This window comes from Pygocentrus nattereri, chromosome 8, assembly GCF_015220715.1.
Source record: "Pygocentrus nattereri isolate fPygNat1 chromosome 8, fPygNat1.pri, whole genome shotgun sequence".
NCBI lineage: Eukaryota > Metazoa > Chordata > Actinopteri > Characiformes > Serrasalmidae > Pygocentrus > Pygocentrus nattereri.
Window position 1 is genome coordinate 9,814,194 of NC_051218.1, and position 27,951 is coordinate 9,842,144.

Genomic DNA, 27,951 nt, shown 5'->3' on the forward strand with positions numbered 1-27,951 from the left:
TACTAATCTTCATTAGTATGTAATTGCCACACATGGAAATAAGTGACACAAACCAACTTTAAAATTAAGTTTTTTTTTGTTTTTTTGTAAATTAAGTTTTTATTGATTTTCACAGTTATCAGAAACAGTACAATCAACTTAGAAAGAACAAACTTTCTAGGAAAAAAAAATAGCAGAGCAGGGGTCACAAGGAGCTCGCTCTTAAAATGAAGTATTTTAAGTATCCTTTACTAAGTTTAAAAGCCATCATTTCACGACCTTCGCTGTGCATTTTGATGGGAGCGGGGAGATGTTTGAATCAGTGGGCGTGGTCTCGCTTTGACTGACAGAATGAACGTGGCGCGTGGATCTCCATGACAGCGCAGAGCGTCGACTGGTAACGGTGAACAGCCCTACGTGTGATTTTCCACCCAGGCTATCGCTAATGGAGTCGAAATAGGACCAGAGGAAAAGGAATCATCAAACTTGGACTTCACTAGTGGTCTCTGGAGAATTGGGTAAGCTTTCAGAGTGGAGTTTCCATCTTTACCTTGATTAGATGAGTATCTTTAACAAGAAACACTAGCATGTTTACATAGTTAGGTTAGCTTGCCAATTTGTTCAGGATCAAGTGTGCTTATCAGCTAAAGATGATTAATTGATGCTTGTTTCTCTGTTAAACTCAAAGTTGTGAATCATTTAAAGCAATGAAAGGATACAAAAGTAATGAAACCTTAAATGTGTTAAAGGCACAATAAGATACCTCTTAACATGCACAGTCCCAAGTGATAAGTACAAAAATGAAATAAATTAGCAACTAAATGAACTTTTGTGGCGTAGCTTCCAGGCGACTCAGCAGTGATGTCCACAGTAGTTCCTCTCAGTCCAGATCTGGAGAGTTTGAGGCCTACATCTCAAGGAATTGCCATCATCCCCAGAAGCAGGAGCACATCTCGCATGCCCAGTGGAGACCTTCAGTGGAAAAATGCTCTCAAATCTGACTCTGGTAAGAATAAATGTAGTCTAACAAAATGTGCATAACTAATTACATTTGTTTAGTAACAAAGTAAAATTTGATAAATTTATACTGAAATAATTATAACTTTTACTTCTACTGAAGTATATTTGTGAGGGTAGTAATGTACTTTTTATTACATTTTGACATTAACATTTATTTTAACCGACTGTTCTAGTGGTTAATGTCATTATGTCACCCTTTAAGGTTTATCAAATGCAACTCTGAAAGTTAAGACTTGTACCTGTGCATGTACAGTACTTTTAAAATATGATGTATAAGTCAAATGTAGATGTTGCACTGTGAATTTTTTTCTTTTGCAATGTCACGCTCTAGCTAATGGTTGAAAAGCTGAATGATATGTTTGAGTTAAACTAGACACTTTCCTCGCTGTTCCTTGAACAATGAACAAAAGCGAGAGCAGCCATTTGATGCTGTAACAATAATGGCAGCCTACTATTAGTTTGTCTATTTTTAATAATTCATAAAGCATTTTGGTTGGTTTATACAACATATGTTTGTAGCATTAGACATGTATACTATATTGAGGGCATGTATTAACATTAAAGGTTTCCTTTAAAGAGTGAATTAGATTCTCACAAAAAAGAAGAAATAATAAAAGAATTGAGCCTAACAACCTTCACTTCCAATACAAATAGATGCTAGATGTATTACGAAGTTCCACTGCTTTCTATATGTGAAAGGTCTATAAGTACTTTAATTTTTTTATTGTTTGTGGAAAAGTACCTTTTCTCCTACCTGAGTCATTTTTTCCCAGCAGTACCGATGCTTTTGCTTGAGTATGGGTTTAGGCTGCTCTGCTCACCTCTAGGCCTAGCACCTTAGGGGAAGAGAAGCAGTTACATTTTAACTTCTCAAAACCTGTGGTACCTAAATGTGCGCCCATACTTTAGTTCTTCACTCTCATAATGTATATATTCATTTCATAGTAGTTATTAAATTATTTATCAGGATCAGAGGATGAATGGGCCACTTTTCCATCTTAATGGAACAACTTAACTGAGAACTGTATTGGCCAGAGATTCAGTAAAGTAGATGTTTAGTGGACAATTACAGTCCTCTTGTTTTACAATCCTGAAAAAGGTTTTGACTTAAAAAAAAATGGTCAGTGTGAATGAACTGTTATTAAATTATGAAGTGTTGTAGATTTTATCCTCCTTTTCCTCATCCTGTCTAGCCTCCTCTGTGCTGTCGGTGGCAGATGAGAATCTGTCTTTAGCAGACATTGAGAGCATGCTCTCACAGAAAGTGGGGATCAGGAAGGATGACTTGAAGGCAGCTTTCCGTGCCTTTGACCAAGAGAACAGGGGAACTATTACCAAAGGAGAATTTCGCCGTATTATTGAGGGCTTCCTTGTGCCACTTACTCAGTCTCAGTTTGAAGCTTTGTTAGCAAAGGTAAGCAAATTAAAAGATAATAATTCTGAAGATGTTGAATACGGTCGCTACCAAGATTCTGCTCAAAACTTGGATACATAGAACTTATGTAGAGAGTTGGAATGTGCAAATTCAAACAGTTTGGATGTTTAAATTTTCAAGCATATTCTTTGTAATACTGTATTTATGTCAGGTTCCAAAGAGAACGAATGGAACAATACCTTACTTGGATTTCCTGCAACAATACTGCAAGATCTCATCAGGAACTAGGTATTGCTTGCAGTTTCAGGTTTAATTTTTTTTCTTTAACAATATGAACATGAATCATCATAGAAACATATCAACTTCTTTTGCTACAGGACACCTTCTGTAAGTGGTACTCACCGGAGGTGGCCACTGGGAGAGCTACAGTGCCGTCTGAAGGACAAGGCAGGAAAATGTTGCCCCTTTACATTTGAAATGTAGCAGCAAAGCATATTTTTGTTCCGTTTTTTAAAAGTATTCTTTCCTTTTTCTAACAGATTGGAGGCAACCTAAAAAACATCACAAGAGCTTTTCGCCTATTTGATTATAATCGAGATGGGCGGATTCAACAGCATGAACTAAGGAGAGTTCTGGAGAGCTACTGCTTTCCACTGAGCCAGCAGGAATTTCACAGGTCCGTTACTGTCCATCGATAAAAGGGTCAAGGTAGTTTTAGTTTGAATAACTGCAATTTACTGTACTGTCATTTGTTGATGATTACAGGCTCTGGTCGCACTACAGTCCAAATAACTCACAAACAATATCCTTCAAGGAGTTTCTCGAGAGGCTTGGTGTCGATTGTGAGAACTACAGGAAGATTGTGCCTGACTCTGTAAAACTTGGTAATGACTTGATACAAAAACTTGGTAATAAAAAAGTTTTATACAATGCTGTGATGCATTGGGGAGACTACTATAGGGATTGTACCAGGTCAAATAACTAGGCTAACAGATTACTATAAAGCTTATAACCAGGTAAAATAACAGGGCTAAAAGAGTGCTATTGAGATCATAACTAGGTCAAATAACCAGCTAAACAGATTATTACAGGAGGTATAATCAGGCCAGATAACAGGTTAGGCATGCTACTGTAGGGGTTATATAAACAGGCCAAATTCCTAGGCATACATACTACCATAGAGGTCATAACCAGGTCAAATAGACAACTATAAAGGTTATATCAGAGTACCACAGAAACTACTATTACAACTATAACCGCATCAAATAACCATATAAACAGATCACTGTAGGACTCATAACCAGTCCAAATAACAGATTAGACATGCTAGTATAGGGGGTATAACAAGTCAAATAACCAGGCAAACAGACTACTATAGGGCTTTCATAACATGAAGTGGTCAGTAGAACATGTAGAGGTCAGTACTTAATAACAAAGGTAAGGGACAAACAGGTTCACAGACACAACTAAAGCAGCAAGAAACTTTGCATTCAACAGTGGTGTGTGGAGGGAGGTTTTATGACAGTTCTAATGGGTCCTTAGCATGGATATGAGTGCAGTGTGCATACAGGGAACAGAGTGGAGCTGATGATCACTAGCCCGGCAACATTATCTTTTTACTTTAGCCCCTCTTAAATTTTCAGTAGTTCCTTTTCCTTTGAAGAATTGTTTTGAGGCTGAAGTTTTACTTCTCTGTTACAATGCTCCACTTTATAATCACTGTTGTCTTCTGTTTTTCCTTTCATTAATCTCTACAAAAACCCCCGCACAAGCTTTGAATTGGGATGCAGTAAATCGATCAACAGCACAGCCCAAAAGCAGAACAGCAGTTTGGACTGCTTCATCTGAGACCGCAGGTTCTTTGGATGAAATCCACACCAAGTTTCTGAAAAAAGTGAGCATGTGTGATAGGCCACTTAAACTACAACTAAATTGCATCATAACAAAATGCTGTAACTAAATAACTGAATATACACTGTGTTATGGAACAGATGAGCTCAAATTATGCCTTTGTGGAAAGAGCCCTTCAAGCATTTGACGTCAAAGACAGTGGTGTTGTCTCCCATGATGACTTGAAGTCAGTCCTGAGTAGTTTCCTTTTCCCAATCAGTGACAGCATTTTTCCGAGTCTCTTGATGAGGTATGAGGACGATTCCCTAGTTGTATAACAGCAGCTGATTCTGCACTGTAATGGTTACATTTACTCATTTATCTGCATTTTATTTTGGTCAGATTTGGAGTGAACCCTGCAGAACCTGTGGAATGGAGAAAGTTCATTGGTCTATTCAGAGAAGAAGAGCAGCTCTTACCTGTGGGGTGAGACAAAGTCTCTCGATTTCGTTTTAACTCTTTAAACTCCAAGCACCTGTCAGTGATTCTATGCTTCAGTTCCTTACTGACATTACTAATTAACTTAAATATTAGTTTTGTAGTTGTTATTAAATAATCAGTAGAAATATGAATTAATAACTTATTCATTTATGAATAATAAGCCTGCAGTTCATTAAAACAATGGAATTTGGTGAAACACAGATACTAAAATAATGAAATAATAAAATAATAAAATAATGAATGGGCGGCACGGTGGCGTGGTGGGTAGCGCTGTCGCCTCACAGCGAGGAGGGCCTGGGTTCGATTCCCCGGCCGGGCGGCCAGGGTCCTCTCTGTGTGGAGTTTGCATGTTCTCCCCGTGTCTGCGTGGGTTTCCTCCGGGTTCTCCGGTTTCCTCCCACAGTCCAAAAGACATGCAGTCAGGCCAATTGGACATGCTAAATTGCCCCTAGGTGTGAGTGTGTGAGTGACTGTCTGTGTCTGTCTGTCTGTCTGCCCTGCGATGGACTGGCGACCTGTCCAGGGTGTATCCTGCCTTTCGCCCGAAGACTGCTGGGATAGGCTCCAGCATCCCCCCGCGACCCTGACGGAGAAGCGGCTTAGAAAATGGATGGATGGATGGATAAAATAATGAATCATTTCAATCAAGAGTGAAAGGTTTTACAACCACGTGATTTTTGTCTCCATCAGAAAAGACACAGATGCTGTAACCCCTGACTTGTCCAGTATTGAAGAAGTCTTACCAAAGTTACGAGAGCAGATACTTAAAGCTTTTCCTCTTCTGAAGAGAGGCTTCCTGGTCTTGGATGAGGTTTGTTAAAAGTTTCAAGTTGTACTGTAAACTATGTAGCATGACAGAAATCACGTTTCTTAGTTCCACTATTATTGTCATTTTTCACCTTTTGTAAAATTAACATAAGTATAAAATTACATACATGACATCTGAAATCTATTTGCATTAAATTGTGTGAGTGTCTTGGGTTGTTTTTTAACTCCAGAGCAGAACTGGAGTGGTCAGCAGGCCTGATCTGCGGAGACTTCTGGAGAGTTTGACCATAAGGCTGACAGATGGGCAGTTCAAAGCGCTGATCAATCTTTTCTGTGTACCAAACTCAGGAACAGTAAACTACCAGCATTTCATGGAATTTATCCAGCAAAAAACACCAGCAGTGGTAACATTTTTGCAATGTAATATGTCCAACCCGATCTATACATTCGCAAAATGAATTTTAGCAACTATTTGTCTAAAATTACTGGCTGATCTCTTTCTTCTCCTTCTCTTTTTTCTGTTAATACATAGTCCTTCACTCTAAGGTCATAATGAACATGCAGTAGCTTACAGTTTCAGTATAGTTGTATGAGCAATGTTGATTTTTTGTGTCATTTGCAGGGTCAGGAGCAGAGCAGCAAGCCCCCAGAGCAGCCAGAGACCCAGCGTAAGCTTTCTGCTGTATCTCCATCATCGACAGCAACCTGGCCTATGGTATGTAGGGGAGAATAGGGCACAGCCTATTCTCCTGGCAGGAGTATAAACATTACAGCTAGGTGGGGTTAACTGTATCGGATTGAGGGACTGGCTGTAGCAGTCACTATGGCACATTTATGCAAAATACAATTCAGTTTGCTCCAGCTAATCAGCCTGTTCTCAAGTCCCTGATTGGCTGGATCAGATATCAAATGTATTAGAGTTCACTAAGGGGTGGGGCAGCTTGTTGGATACAGGCTGGAACTAATACATTATGGCAATGTGATCATATCACTGAATCCATTTAAAATACATGTTAACCTAGTTAAATGTAACCAGGGCAGAAAAGCACAATCATACTGATTAGACTGTTTATTTCAGATTGGTTTGTTTAATCAACAACACCAGGCATATGGACACAAAATCAGATTACTTTTTTATGTTTAGCCAACCAGGGGCCTGATATTCTTCAAATGGCTCACTTTTAATTCTTAGGGTCATTACAGTTCTTGAGTCTGGAACTGAATAAAGTTAGCAAAAGAGTGTATCACTGCTGTTGGAACAAAACCTATTATCTCTGAAATGATAATGTTGGAGGAGAAGGGAAAAATAATATTATGCTATTTCTACTGGTCCATTCATCATGAGATTTAACACAAGGCAAAGTTTAACTAGAGTTTTTAAATTATTTTAAAAAATGGACAATGTTTTTTGCATGACAGTGCCAACATGTAAGAGACTTTATTGTGTCCAGAGCAACTCTTAAACTATTATGAATTTCATTTGTAGGAACAGGAAATTCTTAAGGAGAAGCTGTCTGAGCAATATGATTCATTGATGGCATCTCTAAGCCTTGCAGACCCAATGCAGAGCTGCTTTGTTCCTCCTGAAGATTTGAGAAAGCTCATACAGCAGTATGGGCTGACACTGTCTGACAGCCACTTCAGCAAGTAAGATTCCCACAGTGTTACAAGGTGACTTAGCATTACTGCAACATGAACAGACTTGATTAATTTTGGAACTTTTCTCTCCTTTTTGCTTCCCTTTAGGCTCTGTGAGCCATTTATAGATTCTGGAGGAGTGAACTACAAGTTGTTAATGATGAGCCTTGGCCTCTCCAAAAGGAGTGGAAAGATAAGAAGTGCTAACAAAAGTCCTAGCATCATGGAGAGGTCTGTTCTAAGACTCTGTCTAAAAAGTTTGGAGAACAATGTAGACATTTCTATCCTTTTTTATACAACAGTTAGTTCTGGCCACGTAAGCTGACTGGCTGAGAAGTGTTCTAGCTGTGCTGATATTTCAACATAACATTATGCTGTCTAAGCTGCAGGCCATTATGAACAATGGCTCCCACCCACTCTACGATACGGTGATGAGACACAAGAGCTCATTCAGCTCAAGACTCATCGTACCAAAATGCACCACAGAGCGCCACAGGAAGTCATTCTTACCTGTGGCCATCAAACTCCATAACTCCTCCCTCAGTGTGTGATTCAAAAAACTGTTCATATGTGCAATAACAACAATTGTGTGTGTAGAGTACTTAAATCTGGTGTACATACTGTAAATTCTATATATTGTCTTAAATTATTAGTAAAGTGTTTATTTTTTACATAAATGGCTGCAACTGTAACAACTGCAATTTCCCCCTGGGATCAATAAAGGAATCTGAATCTGAATCTGAATCTGAATAACATCATGGGTTTTTCACAAACTCTGTATCGCTTCACTGAGACGTCATTGCTAAGCAACAACTTTGAGAGCTGTAGGAGACGCTCAAGCCATTTGAAAGTTTTTACTTCTTACTTTGCGCACAAACAGAAATGGATACTTTTAAGATCACATTTCACCGACAACCAATTTGGTCAGATTCTGAAAATGAGACTACACTAAATTCCCAAACTGTCAGTTGGTCTGTGTGGAGCTGGAGAACAAACTGTTCTGATGTAGCAACAAGCTGCTTGTTAAGGAACTATAATTTAGTGGAAGGAATTGCTAAATTAAAACACATTAAATGCCACATTTATGGCCCAATTTATTTATTTATTACTTTATTTATTTAACTGTTGTATAAAAGCAATAGAACACTTGAGGTCGTGTGTTGTCACGTATAACATCATGGCTGTGATGATCTACAGCAATCTCCTTCGGGCTCGTGCCTGCAAAACAGCCGTAATGTTATTTTGCAATAACACACTTCCTCTCATGTTCTGTTGCTTAAGTATTTCAGCCAAGACATTTGTTTCTTTATTTTTGCACTCTGATGGACCCTGCTGATTAGCCTTTAGCAAAGTACCTGCCTAATATCTCATGCACTTGCCTCAAACAAGTAGCCAAGTAACTTCAGAAAGGCTTGCTTATGGTTTCTGACATTGCATGATGTACTTTTCTATATCCTATATTATGTACTGAACTATTATAGTGTTTTTTAAGTAGCACTGTTTGATTTACAGAAATGAGAGTGCTCATATGGAGAGCACTCGGAAGCAGGAGATGGTGGATGCTGTTCTAAGGAGGCTCAGAGACAAGCTGCAGATGCATGGGGTCACTCTCGAGCACTATCTAATGGCCATTTCCAGGTCTGCAGGAATTCTTGACCTGAGAGACTTCCAGAAGGTAATTAATCCTAATAATCCCAGGCTTATTACATGCAAAGGCTTATAATTCAGACTTCAGTGCAAACTGGTTGAGTTATTCTTAGGTTATAGGAGTGTGTAATAAAACTTTGGGCCAGCCGACAGGCTCTGGCCATGTGAGAGGTTAACTCAAACATTCCTGTAAAGAATCCACATTTGGAAATATACAGCCTTACAGAGAACATAAGCACTCTGTATTGCTCAGTCTTTACATGCCTTCTGCTTCTGTTTCAGATTCTGGATGATTGCAGAATTTCCCTACAAGTGCCAGAGTTCCAGATCCTCATCCAGGCTCTTGGTTTCTGTGATGGACAGATCTCCTTTGGAGAATTTGTGGCCAAATATGAAGGTGAGAACACTAGCAAAGCCTCACTATGACCTTTTGACTGACAGAACCTGGTAATGCATCTCTAACGTAACTTTTTTTCCACACAGATGCCATAACAAGAGAAAAGGAAGAGCAAAGAACAAAGTCGAGCAATATTAAAACCAGCAGTCTGATGTCCGCGGAGGACTGTTTCAATCAACTTGAAAAGAGAATCAAAGACATTCACGGGGTATATTTCTCTGATTATACGTTTAGTCTGAAGTCAAGAATACCACACGGTGAATAAATCACTACTCAAAAACTGATTTTATAACAGAAGGTGAAAAAAAGGTCTCATTGTTTTCTCTTAGGATGTTTTAACGGCATTCCGGCTGATGGACAGGAACAGAGATGGACTGGTGTATCAGAACGACTTCAGGGTTCTATTTAACAGCCTGAAGTTTGTCACTAAAGAAAAGGAATATCAGAGACTGCTGAAGCTGCTGGGCTTTAAGCCTGGCTCCAATCTTAACTACACTGAGTTCTTCCACAAAATCCAGCCTAACAAGAGAAATGGACTACAGCTCATCACTAACATGACGTGAGCATGTCAAATTTCACACACTGTGAAACAGCTGCAATACTGCATGCGACATAGAGAAGGCCTACTCATAAATTTATGTCTTGTATTTGTGTTGCCCAGAGCCGATCAGTTGCTTGAACGAGCATGTGAGCAGGTTCACACCTACCTGATGACCTCTGTACGCACAGAATGGGGAACGTTCTCAAAGGTAACAAGTACTTTTATCTAAGCTGCTTCTGCTCACTCTTTATCTGTTAGTGCCTCCAAAACACTGTTCCCAAAAGGAAAGAGAGATTTACAGAAAGACTAGTTAAGACACTTGGTAAGCAAAAATGATATTTTTGTAGATGCATTATATTGTATTATGAGAGGCTACAAATGTTTTCATTTGTCTGAAGTTATGACAAAATGTATGTTTTTCTGAGCGTATCTTCAGTACATAAAGAACTGACTGAACAACTACATATTTTATTACAAACAATGAATAATTATTCTTGGTTAACTGGATCTTGTGGAAAAATCATTTATAGTTATGATACTTATAATTACTTTAATATTTATAGTTTTTAGTAGGATATTTCAATGTGGCACCACTAGTTCTTTTTTTTGTCTGTTCCATCTTATCCAACCTCAGAAGAACAAATTATCGTGATGCTTATCGTGTATCGATGTCTTGAAGTATTGTTATATATTTCTGACTTATTTTCCATGCCTAATCTGAAACTTTTGTATTTTTGCTTGTGACTAATTGTTTTTTCTTCTCTCCACTCTGTTTGTATTTACAAACATGAGACTGAACAGTAATTTATCTCGATTTATTATATATTATATATCTAGATTTATAACATACTATGTCATGTTATTCAGCAATAACACTGAAACCAATGCACACTGGCTAAATTATCCTTAAGTTGTAGGAGTAAGGATTAAAGGTCTGGACCCTGGGCATTTAAGAATTGAAAATTCTTTTTTTATGCATTCTTCACAGACTTTCTGCCAGTATGCTGAGGATGGTGAAAGTATAATTACTAAGAATGATCTGAGGAATATCCTTTACAAATACTTCTTGCCCATCACTCCAAGAGAATTTGAGAAAATATGGGCAAGGTAAAGAACACGGTGTACTTACTAGTATGTGTAATGCTTCTTTATAGATGTCTGAACATTGGGCCTCATTCATCAGCCATTCTTAGGAAGAAATTTCTTCTTAAACCCATTCACTCAGTTTTTCTGATGATTTTGACATTCACCAATAGTTTCTTATTTGGGATTTGTTCTTAGGTAAAAACAGAATCTATGCACGCTCAAGAGCACAAAAGGGCGAATAATTCTGCGGTTTAAGAGCATATCATGTACCTGACATAGACTTTTTCTTAGAACCTTTCTGAAAAACAAATTTAGGAAAAAACGTAAGAAGATAATGGTGAATGAGGCTCATTGACATCATGCCTTTAGAAAGTGATTCAGGATCAATACCAGATTTTTGCTCATAAATAGAAGAGTCAAGACAGATGTAAATATAGTTGTTCCCATGTGCCTTATATCTGCTAGGTATGATGAGGATGGGAAAGGATATGTGACTCAGATAGAGTTCCTGGACAAATTGAATATCATACCGAATGAGTTTACACAGCCAGAGAGTCCAATAGACAAGCCCACAAACAGAACAGCCTGTACGACCCCCCTCACAGAGACCACACTGCAAAAGTTAAGGTGAGTAACATACATAGGAATGAAGCATCTACTTAGTCCCAAGAGAATCACAACCTAATTCTAATTTTAGTAATAAAAATTATTAATAATCCAACCTAATTCTAATTTTGAGGAAGTTTAGCTTTATCTTCAGTTTGTTTAAGCATTATTTACTTATTATTTCTTATTTTCTACTTATTTGTATCATGTACTGTCTTCACTGGCAAATATACAAATAAATATATTTTTTTCTTTCTTTGTAGGGATTGGTTAAAGCTCAGCTTGGAAGATGTGAGCAATAGCCTGGTGGCAATGAATAAGAGTAGAGATGGTGATGTGACAGTGACGGACCTGCTATCTCTTTTAAACAGTCATGGTTTCCAGATAGAAGAATGCCAGTTACTGCATCTAATCAACAAGTATTACAAACATCCACAAAAATTATCATATACACACACCTTTCAAACAACCTGATTGGTTCCTGGTACACTTATACTTTGGAGTAGTTTAGGAGTTCAGCAAGACACAGATGAAAACATGATTTAGTTGAAACTGTTCCCTGCATCTATGCCCTTGTATAAGTCTTGTTCCTCTCCTGTTCCTTTCTTCTGCTTCTCCTCAGTCTAGGAGTTAATGTCTACCATAGTAAGCTGTCTTACCTTGATTTTCTTGAGCGTCTTGCTGGTCCTGCAGCTGTAATGGCATCTCCCCGCAGCCAAACCAGAGGGTCTCCTACACCAAGAGAAGATGTTGGAGAACTCAGCCCTGAAAGAGCTTTACAGAGGGTCAGAGAGCTGGTCACCACCTCCTCATACACTCTCTCCAAGGTAATGAGCAGCAGGTGGTCTTACTGGGATAACTGATTTAATTAACCATCAGATTCTCAGGTTACACTGTAAAAATTTTAAACAGGAAGTTTGGTGCATTGTTTTATCATCTGTTTTCCACTACTGTGTATATAGTTCCTCCAATCGCATTTGAATTGTACTAAAATGAACAAACAGAATTGTGATGTGGTAACCAAAAATCTCTTTTCTGATGTTTTGGTGACCTCAGGCATTTACAGCATTTGATAAAACTAAAAATGGCATGATAGCTCAGCCTGAATTTCGGCGGGTGCTGGACCATTTCTGCATCAGGCTCTCTGATGTGCAATACAAGAAGCTTCTGGCTAAACTTTCAGTCACAGATGGAGAAGAAACCAGGGTAGATTGGAAGCAGTTTCTGCAAACCTTCAACCTTTGCAATCAAGAGGTGAATTGGATGAGTGGATGGATGGATGGATGGATGGATGGATGGATGGATGGATGGATGGATGGATGGACTTTCCCCAAGAGGAAAAGCAGTAGCTGATCAACAGATGATATACACATATAATTTATTAGAGACTATTATATTGTTGATTAAATTATTAAAGGCCAGAACTGTCAGTTACTATGAATAGCATACTAAACTACTGTATGTTGCACAGTGTTTGTCCTGTTATGTCAAGTTATAATCATTTTGTTGCTTCTTTAAAGACATCCGAAGAATGGCTAGAGAAGGTCCAGAAGATGCGCTTCCCTAACCAGGCCCATCCTCTGCCAATCGGTGATATATTGCAGAGGATTCAAGAAGTAGTCACTGCTCGTTTTCACACCATAACCAAGGAAATAGAGGACCTGGACTATGCCAGCATAAATGCCATTTCAAAAGAGCACTTCAAGGTCATCTGTGACCACCACTTTATGAGACTTACTGTTGATCAGGTAAGTAATTGTGTAAGATAGGTGCAACTAAATCTAAATTTAAAAGCTTTACCAAGTCATCAGCCCTTCTTATTCTTCCTATGAGTCATAAACAATTTATTCTTTGCCAGTTTGAAATGCTGTGGAAAATGTTGCCTGTCAATTCACATGGCCGCCTGGATTACCATGAGTTCCTGAAGAAGTTCAGTGAAGAAATGAAAGAGAAAGAAAAGCCTGGAGTATCACCTTCCCCAGACCATTTAATCCCATCACCTGCTGCTCTGCCACAGTGCCCTAAGTCTGCATCCTGCATCCTTGAACGAAGCAAGGTGCTGTATACGTTTATACGTTTATACCTGTCTATGCCTATACTTTTTCTGTTAACCCCTTCAACTCACATGCTATACTATAAGTACATGCATTTCATGGTATGCACCAAATAATTTGTTGTACTTGCTGAATTATAAGCCCTAAGATTACTAAATAATCAAAGCTGTGCCTAACAATATGGCAACATGTATTTGTACACAAATCATGACATAAATGTAAGTTTTGTTTGTTTGTTTTTTTAATTTAAAGATTTTTGTATGTGTTCCATATAAACCCAGTCATTAACTCCAGAGCAGCCCAAGCGTCCCTCCACAGTATGTGGTAGGATTTCGGTGCCGTTGGAACCCGAAGCTGTGGAGCAGAGGTTGCGCTCCCAGATCCGCGTCTGTTGGAGGAGGGTTCAGAGGAGGTGTAGGGAGGCCGATCCTGGCAGAACTGGAGAGATCGACAAAAAGGCTTTCTTAGGTATGGATAATAATTGTTAAAAGAAAACCAGTATAATACTGTGTAATTTTAATGACTGTTAATCAAATAAAATGGACTACCATTCCAGCACGTTGTCCTTTACAGGATTACTATGTTGTCTACACTGCAAATAAGCCAGAGTTTAAGAGTTTACCATCAAATGAGTAATATGATATAATACAATGTCTTAACGCTTGTAGACTCAATGTTTTAGTATAAATTAGTGGTCTCAATGTTACTGGTTACAGAGTTGATGTTTGCTCATATGAACGTTTCCCACAGACATACTGGAGAGTCTCCATATTGACCTGACACAGCCTCAGTTTGAACAACTGTCTGAGAAGTATAACATCAGCAAAAATGGACACGTCTGCTACTCAGAATTTCTGCAGCACTTTGTGCTCATGCTCAGACCTCAGACCAACACCAGCACTGGCAGATGCAAACTGAACCTGCCCAGAACACCAGTGAGGTTTCTGCACTCATTACTGAGCTGTGAATGATTGTAGCACTCTTTCACATTACTGAATTTACTTGGCTCTCATATGTTATAAAAGATACTATATAGAAGTTTAGACTTCCAGTAAAGCACTCATAAAGTGCAATGCTTTTTCAAAGTGTCTGCATAATTCAAGCTTTGACACAACGTCATTCAGGTTTGATGTGAAATGGTTCACTGTAAAGAAATGTACTAACTTGGGTTTAATTACACTGGTGGTGATTGGAACCAGGGGTCACAATATAGCCATTTTATTTGCTATCCAAAATGACCAGTGAACCTACACTTGTCTTCTGTGTTATTATACTGTATGTAATGTTGATGATGTGAACGTAGCCTAGGATGGCTGTGAACCATTCTGGCTGAGTAAGTTTCTCTAGAATGGGGCATTTGGCATCAAACCACTCTGAAGGACTTTGTTTACATCTTAAGCTACATTCACATTTCAAGCTTTAATGCTCAGTTCTGATTTTTTTGCTCAGATCTGATCTTTTTAACTCTGTGGTTCATTTTTGTTCGGGTAAGTGACTCAAATCTGTCACTGTGAACAAACCTGTGTCCTGAAACAATCTGCTTGCACACATCCTCATCAGCAACATCACATGAATGAACCACATGAGTCATGAACAACAAACAAATTAACCAGCAGAACAAGCCTTCTTTGCATTATTAGAACAAAATGAAGGCAAAAAGATCAGATGCTTTTGTAGTGTTTACTGGCTGTAACTTCAATTTAGATGCTGCTGCCACATTTACACTGAATGTTGGAGCATGAGCAGCGAAAAACCGCTCATGAATTCTGATCTGGCCTTTCTTACTAATGTCACATGGCCACAAATGGGATATGTATCTGATCTAGGGCCACATATGGAAGGAGCTCAAATCTGAGAAGATCAGATTTGTGTATCAACACACCTCTGAAAAATCTGACCTGTGTCAAATTAAGGTAAAAAATTGGATTTGTGCCACGTTAGCCTAGTAATGTGAACATAGCCTTAATAATTGAGTTGTGCAGAAATTTTGAGAAATCAGTGGAATTCCCCTTGAATTACTTGATCGCTTTCAGAGATGACTGCATTGCTAGAAACAGTGGTTCAGTGGTAGAATGAAAAGGACAATGACAGCAATCTTTAAGGTGACTACGTTACTCAGCATGCTTTATGTCTCTGTCGCTCTTCCTCAGATGAGTGCTGGGCCCCTAAGCAGGCTGGGTGTGGATGCCTTGCTCAGGCTGTTTGGTCCTATCCAGCTCAACTGGAGGACCATGAGACGGACGTTTGTCTCCTATGACAAAGAGCGTACAGGGAAGATTTCTGTACAGGACTTCAGAAAGGTGAATAATATTTGCTAACTTTGTTGCCATCAGACTTGCTCTTGATGACAGTGTTCCTGATGTGATCATGACACATTCCAAATTTTGGGAAACATGGCATGAGTGTCTAGGACTTAATGATTTATGAATAATCAAACATTTAATGTATTTTTTACCTCCTTATCAAGATAGACCTTTAATTCATATTAAACACAGTTCATGATACTGTAACATTTAAAATAGAAAATTCTGGTTCTTCTGTTATTTTTTAATTCCATTCCTAATGCAGTCTTTAAATCTTTTTTTTTTTTGGGGGGGTCACAGTGTGTCAATAAAATCATGTTTCACTTTCCGTACCACCACCTACCTCAGAAATACTCTCTGTTATAGCACAGAAGGAGAGTGTGTTTCTGATTCATGTTCATCATTCTGAGTGGAACATCTTTGTTGAAGTGCTCATAAAACTACTACATTAAGTGTTTGTTATCTCCACAGGTTATGAGACAGTACAACGTAAATATTTCAGAAGAAGATTTCTTTCATCTTACATCTTTCTTGGACAAGAACATCTCTGGAAAAATTTCATACAATGAATTTCTAAGCATTTTCCAAAAATGAGTGCCTTGTCATCACATTTCTTCTATTAAATAAAATCCATGAAATATTAAATGAAATGGATAAAAGAGCAACATATGTTTCCTTTCTAACCAGTTCTTACCAGGTACAACTAATTAATTATAGGAAAAACTAATTAAATCGATAGGAAACTGCCTGTCAGCCTGAGTCAGCCTGAAAGACAGCTTGTCATTGTCAAAATGACACAGAGAAGAGCCAAACAGTGAGTGATCTCTTCTCCTTTACACTGCACACAGTAACACTAGTAGTTGTTTCAGCAACTAAAATGTTCTGTGAGGTGTGTAAAAAAATTACAGTTTAAATTGCAGAGGGGCTTGTTTTATGAATCTGCTATAAATATTTCACTGATTTTACAAAATTTTCAGCATAATTCAATTATTGTAAAAGAAAATGTAAAAAAGTCATTCTGAACAGTTTGATGCTCTATTTTTGAGAAAAGTCAGAATTGTGTACAGTGGTGGAACCAGACATCTGAAGAGCTTAATGCTACTGAAAGCTTCCTCAAAGAAAGTTACTAAATGAAATAGTTATGAATATGCTACATGATGCCTGAAAACATTGTTTTACGATAGGTTTAAGATCAGGTTACAGACTAAAGTGTCTTTTCACATTTTTCTTTGGGGAGAGGTACATGTTGGGTGTTACAAGGCAAAATAGTCCTTATTTTTTCAGATTTATCACTATTTAATCATTATCAACGTTTTATATGTATACATATATACATATATATATACATATACGTACATATATATATATATATATATATATATATATATATATATATATATATATATATATATAAATATACACACACACACACACACACACACACTCATACTCAGAAAACACATGTAGGTTCATTGGTGGTTTTGGAGAGTAAATACAATGGCTATATTTGTGTTGTAGACATTGCAACACCTGGTTCTTATCACCACCACTGGATTTGGTAAGTTCCTCTGCAATTAACCATTTCACATCAAATCACTCTGAAGGGCCTTGTTTACATTTCAGTCACTGAAGTATGCAGAACTTTTAAAAAAGTTGGTAGAGTTCCCCTTTAAGATTATGTCATGTTCAAAGTCAACAGTTATATAGCGTCTCTGTTGCATAACTTATTTTAGGCATCGTCAACAGGAGTGACCTTTCACTTCATTTGTAGCAAAGCTGCAGATATTCAGGTGTCCTGACTCAGTGTGAGACACAAGAAACATGCTTAACTCGAATAAAGAGTGGACCATCTCTTTTTCTGGCTGTGGTTTTTTGAGCATATATTATTTGGGAGTGTATGTCTGCCTGTTGGAGCGGGCACAGGACCTGATTGAAAGGACAACAAAGATTTGTGGGGCTTCATCGGGAGCACTGATAGGAGCAATGATAGCATGCCAACTATCACCAGGTAAGTAATGTCCTTCTTTTTCTTTTTAATTATAACCTCATGAACTGCAAAGTTGAGTATGTGGGTGGTTACATATTATATTTATACTGGATAATCAGTCTTAATATTAATGACTGAATAATAGGCCTACAGTTAAACTTAGGAGTTAGAAGTTCTTAGATTTGTTCAAAATATTATAAAGGTGTTTGAGAGACGTTTAACAGGGAACAAACTCCTCAGTAGATCCAGTATATTTACCTTATAATGGGAGCACTGTTAAACGGTAGCATTTCTTTGCTCATCATTGTTGATTCAGCTATTTAATGGTTTAAAGGGGAATGCCACCAATTTCTCTAGATTTCTGCATATTTAAATGGTCAATATGTAAACAAAGTCATTCAGAGTGATTTATTGTGAAATGCTCCATTCCAGAGAAATGATTAGTCAGAATCGTTCAAAGTGGTGGTGATAGGAACCAGATGTCCACCTATGAAAGCTCCCTCACAAAAAGTTATCACATGAAACAGTTAAGAACTGAGACACTGGTTTTTGGCAGCTTTGAGATTTTTTCCCAAAGACAATAGTGATTGAACTATGTAGAAATTTTGAAAATTCGATGGAATTCCCCTTTCAGGACCCAACACTCTTAAAAATAAATGTTCCAATGGGTTCTTTGTATTACCGATTTTGGTTCCCTAAAGAACTATTTTTGTAAATGAGGTATGTGACCGAGATTTTTTTTAAGCTTAAAGAACCTTTGCATAATGTAAATATTCTGAACTAAAGGTTTCCTAAATGTCCAAGAACCAACTAGGAACCCTTAATTTTAAGAGTGTATTGTTAAATAAATAAAAAGCATAACAAGCACCACAACCAGATGGAAGTAAGAATGTTCTGATGAATGGAGCTGAATGGTTCTGATGAATGGATCTTTCACTGTGAAGCAAAGTGCTGTAAAAATCTGATGGAACTTTCCAAAGAGGCTCGGAAGGGCACACTAGGCTCCATGCATCCATCCTTCAACTTACTGAAGTTAACTAGGAAGCTCCTGGTCCAGGAGCTGCCCAGTAACGCTCACCACATGGCCAGTGGGAGACTGTGTGTGTCACTAACACGTGTTTCAGACGGACAGAATGTGCTGGTGTCTGAGTTTGCAAGCAAAAATGACCTCATCCAGGTGAATGCAACTACCTCACAGAGAGATCTGACCTGAACAATGGATCAGGTCTACAGTACCAGTCAAAGGTCTAGACACACTTGACAAAATGTGTTTTTCATTACCTGAAAACATTTTCCAATTATATGAGGATCTGCCCACCTGCTTACGAGAACTAAGACTTTCACACATCTTCATTTAACCTTCCATAAGTAAAGATTCATTGTGTATTATTTCATCGTGGTGTCTTCATAATTATTCTAAAGTGAAGAAGACAGTAAAAACAGAAAGAAAAACCCATCTGCGCTGTGGAGTCTAAACTTTTCACTGGTACTCTAAATAAGACAATGAGTATTACAGTATACTGTAAATCTTTGCTTCTTCTTGTTTTAATGTTTAACCTGTATCTGTGTGGCTTTTTCCTAGGCTCTAATTTGCAGCTGCTTTTTCCCACTTTACTGTGGAGTAGTGCCACCAAGTTATCATGGTACTGTAAGTAGTAGAAAAAATAAAACACCTCCATATAATTCGGTGAAATGTGTACTGCATTTGTAAAGATCTCTAAATTCACATCAAAAACGGTGCAAAACTGTACCTTTCAGGGTCCATCAGTTCCCTGATGTGGCAGCCTTAAGGGTACATCTTCAGTACCCTTTGTTAGGGAACATAACTCCACCACATTGCAATTGCAATTATTTATTATTATGTAATTATTAAGCGCATTTACTTCATAGAACCTGTCTTGGCTCTAGGATTTTAATCTTATGTTTGCATTTTTAAAACTTATTTGGCAGAGGGGGGTATGAACCAAAACCTACTATCTCTGAGTGAACTTTACTCCTATGGGTTGTTTACTTGTCGTCTCCTGTCTCTCGACGTTTTCTTCTTTTTCAGCGCTATGTGGACGGAGCCCTGAGTAATAACCTACCTTATTTCAGTCTGAGGAACACCATCACTGTCTCGATATTTTCTGGAGAAAGCGATATCTGTCCTTATGATTATCCATTTTACTTCCATGAAGTACGACATAGCAATGTTAGCATCCAGGTCAACTTTGCTAATGTACAACGCGTCATCCAGGCCTTCTTCCCTCCAGAAGCTGAGGTAAACTTACCCTTACAGCCAGTTTATGAATAATGGATGTGTTTGAGGTAACAGAACAAAGTGAAGTTTAGTTATGGATCTTTTAATGGCTGTACAGCCTACAAGCAGTGAAAACACTGAGTTTTTTTATAGGTTATGGCAGAGTTCTGTGAAAATGGATACAAAGATGCTCTAACTTTTCTGAAAGAAAACGGTAAGAGCATTTTACATATAGCAAAATGCTCATATATATATATATATATATATATATATATATATATATATATACACACACTCACACACACACACACACACACACACACTCACCAGCCACTTTATTAGATACACCTGTTCAGTTGCTTGTTAATACAAATCAGTCAATCACATGGCCACAACTCAATTCATTAATGTATTGGATGGAACGGGAGATTCGTATCATAGATGTGCAGCCAACAAATCTGCAGCAACTACGTGATGCTATCATGTCAATATGGACCAAAATCTCTGAGGAATGTTTCCAACACCAAGGTTGAAAGTATGCCACGAAGAATTAAGGCAGTTCTGAAGGCAAAAGGGGTCCAAACTTTTACTAGCAAGTTTATTACCTAATAGTGTACCTAATAAAGTGGCCGGTAAGTGTAGTTCTCCCATTTTGTGCTTACTGAAGCGTGATACTGTCTTGGGTTTCAGATTTGCTAGAAATAGACTCACCCAGGACTGATCTAATAACAACTCACAAGCAAGACAAATCATTCAGTCACTACAATGTACACAACCAGTCAGTGGTGGACACAGACCAAGATAGGCACACACAGTATGGATCAAAGAGGAGACAGAACTGTCAGCTGGATAATCATGAGGCTGGCCTGCTTCCTGAGCCCATAAAAAAAGGTATTTGAGTGCATAAAATGACTGAAAATTGTTTACTGGTGAGAGACATAACCACAAAGATTATAAATCTACTGCTATTCCTTAGTTATCTCTGAGGCCAGAACAAAGAAACGAAGATGGATGGCTGAACTTTTTGTAGTGAAGTTGGTCACATCCATACTGATGCTGTGTCTTCTGCCTGTTGAAACAGTCTACTTCACACTTCTGAAGTAAGGCCTCTGCTTTATAACCATCAATAACCATCTTATGAGATCTTAGGCAAGGGGTGCCCGATCCTAGTCCTGGAGATCTACCATCCTGCAGAGTTTAGCTCCAACCCTAATTTAACACACCTGAACCAGGTAACGAAGGTCTTTAGGAGCATCTGAGGTGAGCTGGATTTGAATTCTCCAGGATGGTAGATCTCCAGGACCAGGATTGGGCACTCTGGTCTAATGCCATATTTTTCAAGTTAGCCAACTCGCAAGTATGTCTGTAACAATGACCATCAATCAGATTTGCTTACTGGACGCCGGAGATAGCGTCTGATCTGCGGTGGCTATGGGACCTGACCATGCAGATGACTGGACTGGTGTGGCGACAACTATGCTCTAAAGGTTTGTACATGCAAAAATATATAATGTGTTGAAAGGATGATTACAGAGCCCCAGAACGGATGTGGTGTAATTTTTTTTTTTAACCTGGTAAATTTGTCCCTTTCAAATAGACATAGCTAAATGTAGGCTGCCAGATATAATTAGCTATAAATTATATGAAAACTTTCATAAAGTCCCAGCTGCTGCATGAGGTGGTGAAACTGTCTGTGCTCCTTCACTTTTCTAATATTGAAAGTAACCCACCCAATGGAATCACTTATCCGTTTTGCGAGGTGCAAAGTTTTTGACTTAAACTTGAAGACACTTTGTCCGCTTGCTCATTTTTGTTGCAGGTGTGTACAGACTTAATGCAAAAACATGTATTGCATAGAGAACAATGTAAGCCTTACAGTATCTAGCAAATGCAGCCTACATTTAGCTATATCTCTTTGAAAGGGACAAATTGGTAAATTATTATAATTTATTATATATTATAATTATTATTATAAGCTTTTATAGTTGAACAAATAAACGTATCTTCTCACCTTTAAGTCACTGCATTTGAGAGCATGAAATTGCCCAAAATCTCTTGATCTGCTGAAGTACTGCAGAAAGTTGTTGACCTCTGCACACTCTGACCTCAGCATCCGATGACCCCACCCTGTCATTTTACGTGGCCTACCACTTTGTGGCTGAGTTGCTGTCGTTCCCAATCACTTACACTTTGTTATAATACCACTGACAGTTGACTGTGGAATATTTAGTAGCAAGGAAATCTCACAACTGGACCTATCACGGTACCATGCTGGAATTCACATGACCATGCTGGAATTCACTGAGCTCCTGAGAGCGACCCATTCTTTCACATATGTTTGTAGAAGCAGTCTGCAGGCCTAGGTGCTTGGTTTTATACACCTGTGGCCATGGAAGTGATTAGAACACCTGAAATCAATGATTTGGATGGGTGAGTGAATACTTTTGGCAATATAGTGTACATATGGAATCAGGCGCATAATAGAATTTCGCCCCCGCCCCCAAAAAAAAATCCATGTCCCTTCAGGTTCTCCATAGATGACAACTGTGAATAGCTTGACGTTTTAACATGGCTGATTTCAATCAACATTACTTTTTGTTGAATTTCTCTTTCAGAGAAACACATCTGAAGGTCACAACTGTACATCCATTATAATGATTTAAGAAGATCTTTTATAATAAAGTTTCAGCCTGAATCACTTGTCAGATATGCTTCTGAAATGCAAATGTATGAAAAAAATTAACAAAAAAGCTAATGAGCACTACGTTAACGCTTACATGCAACAGAGAACTGATTAACTGTGCTAAAGATGGACATATCCTTCTTAATAAGTTAAATGAAATGCAGTTTTAATAAAGAGGAAAAACAAAGAAAAAAACATTAATAATTTTCACAAGAGTAACAAAATAGCACCAATAGTGTTTCACATAAACAGTAAAAGCACAGTACGTTGAGCATTTGCAATCTTAAAATTCACACTGCATCAGGTGTCTTAATATTGTTGGTTTACAGTACTTTGAGAAGGCTGAGTGGTTCTCTGACACTTGATCAATTCTTTGCCTCAATACCAGCGATACCAGTAATTAAAGTCCTCTTCTAAAAATGTACCCTTATATTAGTATTGGTGGCACCATTGTTTTGATCATTTCATCTGTGCTACTTGCTCAATCACACTTTATCCCTGTAGGTGAAAAAGAGTGCTGTTATTCATAATCCTGTGTTCCCATATCACATATACGCAGAGCAGAATGTGTGCAAACATTTTGCACAAGCAAAAAAAAGGAATATCCAAACTAATTACACACTGTCCTCGCATAATAAAATCAACTATCAGTCCCTGATATCACAAAGCATAAAAACTTCAGCAGTGCTCATCATGAAACACTAAACAAGGGTGACCAAAATGTTTGACATAAAATTAAAATACAAAACAGTTCCATAGAAATACTACTTCCTAAAATGTCTACTTCAAATTCATTGAAAAAAAAATTGTTATAATTATGCATCTCTTCTTAGACGAAGAGTATTTCATGCTAACGGTCTTCAGTTGAAAGACTGAGGTACAGTTTCTTTATAAAAGGAGCAGCAACTGATTCTCCTTGTGTGTAAACTCAAGCAGCCGCCTCCATTATTTAAACCATTCTTCCGATCCAGGTCTGCTGAGCGAGTTATACACGAAGCAACTGTAGTTGTTTTCTATGTCTAATGTAACAAACTTTGTAATAAGTCAGCAGGAAGAGTTGGTGGATTCCTTGAAGACTCATGAACTGGATGAAGCTGGTGAGAGGCACTGCATCTGAGCTGAGGATGAACACAGGAGCTCTGTCTATAAGGCTGCACATGAAGTCTCTAACCAAGGCTCATACAGCCCCGGGCTGAGCTTGCGTAGAGCTGCTGATGTCTGGAATCTTGTCAGTGAACAATTCGTTCATCCACTGGCCCTCTGGAACCTGGCCCATTGTGTTAGGATTTCTAGGGTCTTTTTCTGCTGTTTCTGGAAATAAAGATGGAAGAATGGTCAACTTTACAATGACAACACTCATTTAAACCTTAAGCTCTTGAACCTTAAGCTTATTATCCGGTTATTACTCTCAACAAGTTACTTATTGTTCAATTAATTACTTATTACTAATCATTTATTAATTCCTAAGTAACTTCTATAAACTATGTGTTATATTCATTACTATAGCACAAATATGTATATTGTTTAGTAATCTTTGAAGACTGAGACAAGTAAATTCCACAGGGCTTAAACACAAACAACTGTACAGAACTCTGTAACGAACCTGTCACTCCAGAAGAGAAGGCACAGTGGCCATTACTTTGGCCTTCCTCGAATCCAGGTTCGCCGTATGCGCCTCCGTAGGCAGCCTCGTAGCCAGGATCATACTGCTCCTCCTTAATGGCCATCCTCTTGGCATCCTCTGTGGAAACAAGAACACAGAATTTAAAAAATAGCATAGTTCAGTAGCTCACATTACAATTGTAATCTGGAACAAAAAGATTTAATGTAGTGAATGAACAAAGAACTCTCCAGCACTGCTCCAAATCTGGTTCCTCACCTTTGGCCAGGCCAAGGTCAAAGGTGTAATTGACTTCCTCCACCTCTTTGGGCCTGGCTAATCCCTTCAGCTGGTCTCTGAGCTCTCTGAGCTTGATGTAGAAATGCACTTTATCCTGAGCTCGAGGGAACTGGGCACAACGGGCACTTGAAGAAGGCATCAGGTACAATGCCTAAAGATCCACAGTGGATAAGTCACATGTTATCGCTGTTGCTAAGAACTGGTCATGATAATATACATTATTTACACTGACACACATTAAAATCATAAGTAATCTGATTACATTTCGAGGCCAGTAACCACTATCTACCACTGAACAGAGAATATGGATTACACCACTTGGAAGACTAAAGGTCCAGGCAGGAATAGCCCTGCTTTACCGATAAGAGTCCTTGAGCAAGATTCTTAAGACCATTATATGCAAGACCATTGTATCCTGCTCTGTATAAAGTGGAAATTTGTAAATGTCCTACCGTGTCTGAGTCTGGAATCCTGTGAGGCTGCAAGCCAAATTCCAAGGTTTTTGGTTTTTTCCCAAATAGCTCTCTACAGAACATCTCGTAAATACCTGCAGTAGATTGTAAATGTTAGGACTGTATTTCTCAACACATCTACCTAAAAATATATTTTCATTCATTAGATACCTACATTTTCCATTGAAAACTGCTATGAGTGGCTTGAACTTCTTAATCTTCTCCACTAAAATTTTGCCACCCTCTCGAAGCTCTTTACTGTAGAGGCAAAAAAACAGCTCTTGGAAAAGGGGCCACAATATACATATTAAAGAAGAGTGGCTGAGTAGTTGTCTAACCTTGAGAGATCTTTGCTTCCTGGTGTCGCTCTGGCTACCATGTTTGTAAAGCCAATGCTGTATTTCTCAGGGAGAGTCTGGTCATGCATATGGTTTAGTAGCTGTTCAGTGAACCCAGACAGGAACAAACACTTCCCTTCAAGACAGAATATCATACCGACAAAGTAACAAATTGTCAAAGACTATGGCAATTAAACTGAACTAACTGAAAACTTTGAGACTATCAAATAGTACTACATGCAACTCACAAAAGTGGTTTCCAGGTCCAGGGAACCATCTTCCAATATATGCCGCCATTAACCCTGGATTAATTCCAATCTGTTCAGGGAAAAAACAACTTACAGTGAAATATATGACAGATAGGTCATGACTGACCTCAGCATTTTCATTTATTTCATAATTTCACACAAAAACACTACAAATATACTTACAATTACATAATCCAAGTTGTAGGTAAGAATATCCGGGAGTGTCTTTTTCATAACCTCCTCCTCTGTCATGCCCTTGAAGCGATCTACTTTCCTTTTAACTTTCTTGAACGTTTCATCAATCTTCTCTTGTGTTCCTTCAGCAAGCTGGCCATCTTTGTCCACCTTGGCTTTCTTAGGCTTCGGCCCAGGTTTAGCTTTAGGCTCAGATTTAGCTTTGGGCTCCGCTTTGGCCTTGGGCTCTGCTTTGGCCTTGGGCGCTGCTTTGGCCTTGGGCTCCTTGTTTGCTGGCCTACCCCTCTTCCCTTTGGCAGGAGCTGTGGGTTCAAATAAGTACATTATTGCATTTTCTCAAACAAGCCAAATGTCTTCAGCTGACATCCATTCATCCACCTCCTCAAAATGAAGAAAATTAGCAAAATGAAAGGCTTAAAATGTGAAATGAAATGTAACGCACTGATGAACCAAGATAAATATTTAAAAACTTTACCATCACAGCGCAGAGTGTCTGACCACCTTTGGCATCTTTATCAATACAGAAAGGTTATGACCATATAGCAGCAGTAGTAGCAAGATCATTCTCATGATTCCTAGATGTGACTATGTGAAGTGTGACACAAATTAATCAGTGACTTAACGCAATGTGGGGACAACAATGTAAATTTGTGTAGCAGTGTAAATTATTTGGCTAGCTTTTGTGTACCTTGCTGCGGAGCACCAGGCTCCAGCTGGGCAGGAATCTGTTCCTGTACAGGCATCTGTGTCATGACCCCTTCCTCCCTGGATCCCTCCATGTATTGGGTGGCATTACCATTAGCCATATAAGAGTACTGAGCGTGAAGTGCCTGGAGATGCTGCTGAGCTGACTGAACCCTAGGAAAAGATGCAAAAGAGAAACTAAAGCAGTTCATTTTTTTTACCTTATCCCTCCTGTACTTTAACTATGCAGGCATAACCCTGATATGAAGCAGTTAAAGTAGCCTGTATCTTCAGAAACCGGAAAAACTGCAAAACAATACTCACAATGTATGCGAATTGGCATGAAAAACAAACAAAACACAAGCCCAGAAAATAAAACTAAAGCCTCATTGTCAAATTATTCAGCACAATTAGCGTTACTAAATTAAAATCTGACACATCATAGCCTGGTTAGTAACATTCAAGATGCGCAGAGCGCACAGCGCTCCATCCAAACGAGTTAGAAATTCGGATAGAAACAAAGTGAAATCCTGGCGCCATTTGATGACAAAGGGGGGAAAACTCACCAGTGTTGGACATAATCCGAGGGGGCATGGGGCAAAGATCCGTAACTCCTTTCATCCATCTTTAGGGTACTTAGTGATAAACCAACATTCATATTTATTTAAACAGTTAGCATTATCAGTGGTACCTACAGTTAAATCATGGAGAATGTTTCTAACCAGACTATTTGGTTAGCAGGTGCCACTTATACTGCCTGCTTTTTGTCACCACAAACTGACAGTTTATAACCAACTTTATTACCGTTAAATACATCTTCTATAACTGACAAAACAGTTAGCTAGTTTACACTTTAACCACAGCTTTATTAAGGCTAATTTAGCAGCTACACATAAAAATGTGCAAATACTTCAGCTAGCTTTGCGTTAGCTTGGTTCCTTTTACCATTTAACTCGTCCACCGTAAGCTAAGTTTACTTTAAATGATCGACAAACCATGGGGTTTAAAACATAATTCATATATTTTATTATTTTGTTATTTTTTTAAGCATATTAGAACATATAACGTTACTTGAGAAATGCCTTTGCTCTTATCTCAAGCTAACATCGACGGATACAGCTAGCCAACAAGCTAACGTTAGCCACCTATAGAATGAATGGACGTCAGCTAGCTGTGTTAGCTCGCTTAATAGGATATCAAATATCACCAGAGTAGTGCCATTGGATAATAATAAACGTTTAATGGCCAGTAAAGTAATACATACCGTTATGATTTCAACCGAAAACGATACTAATCCAGTAAAATTATATTTTTAATCCTTGCAAAACAAATCCTGATGACGGCAACAAAGACCCGCACACAGCAGAAGAGCAACTTGGCACTGGAATGTACCAATGAGAGATTATGGGGGGGGGGTTGGAGGATCAACGTATTTCAGATTTGTGCAACTATATTCTATTGGTTGTCAGTCGCTCTCCAC

At 38.4% G+C, this 27,951-nt stretch overlaps 3 protein-coding genes across 8 annotated transcripts; 2 read left to right on the forward strand and 1 right to left on the reverse strand.

The window, feature by feature from the left end:
* Positions 1-373: 373 nt before the first annotated feature.
* Positions 374-16,395, forward strand: efcab6 (EF-hand calcium binding domain 6). The gene is made up of 31 exons (XM_017689775.2): positions 374-497; positions 820-985; positions 2,193-2,413; positions 2,586-2,662; positions 2,752-2,821; positions 2,914-3,050; positions 3,140-3,258; positions 4,147-4,268; positions 4,366-4,514; positions 4,607-4,690; positions 5,396-5,516; positions 5,704-5,877; positions 6,096-6,188; positions 6,960-7,120; positions 7,220-7,342; positions 8,624-8,786; positions 9,041-9,155; positions 9,242-9,363; positions 9,485-9,714; positions 9,817-9,904; positions 10,685-10,803; positions 11,248-11,409; positions 11,652-11,807; positions 12,011-12,215; positions 12,445-12,642; positions 12,909-13,136; positions 13,247-13,444; positions 13,724-13,910; positions 14,193-14,377; positions 15,593-15,742; positions 16,217-16,395. Exons 2-31 carry the CDS (start codon positions 841-843, stop codon positions 16,337-16,339), a joined length of 4,425 nt encoding a protein of 1,474 aa, XP_017545264.1. The 5' UTR covers positions 374-497; positions 820-840; the 3' UTR covers positions 16,340-16,395.
* A 1,104-nt stretch (positions 16,396-17,499) lies between these two features.
* Positions 17,500-23,834, forward strand: LOC108420326 (patatin-like phospholipase domain-containing protein 2). Of its 4 annotated transcripts, none has more exons than XM_017690371.2 (9): positions 17,500-17,753; positions 18,677-18,909; positions 19,315-19,380; positions 19,783-19,992; positions 20,125-20,185; positions 20,662-20,862; positions 20,948-21,071; positions 21,358-21,458; positions 23,703-23,834. In XM_017690371.2, the coding sequence occupies exons 1-9, from the start codon at positions 17,567-17,569 to the stop codon at positions 23,735-23,737; spliced, it is 1,218 nt and encodes a 405-aa protein (XP_017545860.1). In that variant the 5' UTR covers positions 17,500-17,566; the 3' UTR covers positions 23,738-23,834. The 4 variants fall into 4 exon arrangements, with proteins under 4 accessions (XP_017545860.1, XP_017545861.1, XP_037396617.1 ...); XM_017690372.2 differs by having other exon boundaries at positions 23,699-23,823; XM_037540720.1 differs by lacking the exon at positions 23,703-23,834 and adding an exon at positions 22,316-23,235.
* Positions 22,800-27,863, reverse strand: tdg.1 (thymine DNA glycosylase, tandem duplicate 1). Of its 3 annotated transcripts, XM_017690369.2 has the most exons (11): positions 27,736-27,863; positions 27,038-27,106; positions 26,476-26,645; positions 25,776-26,089; positions 25,593-25,662; positions 25,345-25,480; positions 25,182-25,264; positions 25,007-25,101; positions 24,534-24,705; positions 24,258-24,395; positions 22,800-23,965 (listed from the first exon to the last, which is right to left on the reverse strand). In XM_017690369.2, exons 2-11 carry the CDS (start codon positions 27,094-27,096, stop codon positions 23,832-23,834), a joined length of 1,371 nt encoding a protein of 456 aa, XP_017545858.1. In that variant the 5' UTR covers positions 27,097-27,106; positions 27,736-27,863; the 3' UTR covers positions 22,800-23,831. The 3 variants fall into 3 exon arrangements, with proteins under 3 accessions (XP_017545858.1, XP_017545859.1, XP_017545857.1); XM_017690370.2 differs by lacking the exon at positions 27,038-27,106; XM_017690368.2 differs by lacking the exon at positions 27,736-27,863 and having other exon boundaries at positions 27,038-27,729.
* Positions 27,864-27,951: the final 88 nt, after the last annotated feature.

What these genes read in the sequence shown, in the direction of transcription:
- efcab6 (XM_017689775.2), top strand. Translation starts at nt 841, where the DNA reads ATGTCCACAGTAGTTCCTCTCAGTCCAGATCTGGAGAGTTTGAGGCCT. An exon ending in ACACCAAGTTTCTGAAAAAA is followed by an intron (nt 4,269 to 4,365) that starts GTGAGCATGTGT and finishes GTTATGGAACAG; the next exon opens with ATGAGCTCAAATTATGCCTT. An exon ending in TTTCCGAGTCTCTTGATGAG is followed by an intron (nt 4,515 to 4,606) that starts GTATGAGGACGA and finishes TATTTTGGTCAG; the next exon opens with ATTTGGAGTGAACCCTGCAG.
- tdg.1 (XM_017690368.2), bottom strand. Translation starts at nt 27,129, where the DNA reads ATGAATGTTGGTTTATCACTAAGTACCCTAAAGATGGATGAAAGGAGT. An exon ending in GCCTGGTGCTCCGCAGCAAG is followed by an intron (nt 26,090 to 26,475) that starts GTACACAAAAGC and finishes TTGAACCCACAG; the next exon opens with CTCCTGCCAAAGGGAAGAGG. An exon ending in TGGACCTGGAAACCACTTTT is followed by an intron (nt 25,481 to 25,592) that starts GTGAGTTGCATG and finishes TCTGTCTTGAAG; the next exon opens with GGAAGTGTTTGTTCCTGTCT.
- LOC108420326 (XM_037540720.1), top strand. Translation starts at nt 17,567, where the DNA reads ATGCTTAACTCGAATAAAGAGTGGACCATCTCTTTTTCTGGCTGTGGT. An exon ending in GCAAAAATGACCTCATCCAG is followed by an intron (nt 18,910 to 19,314) that starts GTGAATGCAACT and finishes GCTTTTTCCTAG; the next exon opens with GCTCTAATTTGCAGCTGCTT. An exon ending in AACTTTTCTGAAAGAAAACG is followed by an intron (nt 20,186 to 20,661) that starts GTAAGAGCATTT and finishes CTTGGGTTTCAG; the next exon opens with ATTTGCTAGAAATAGACTCA.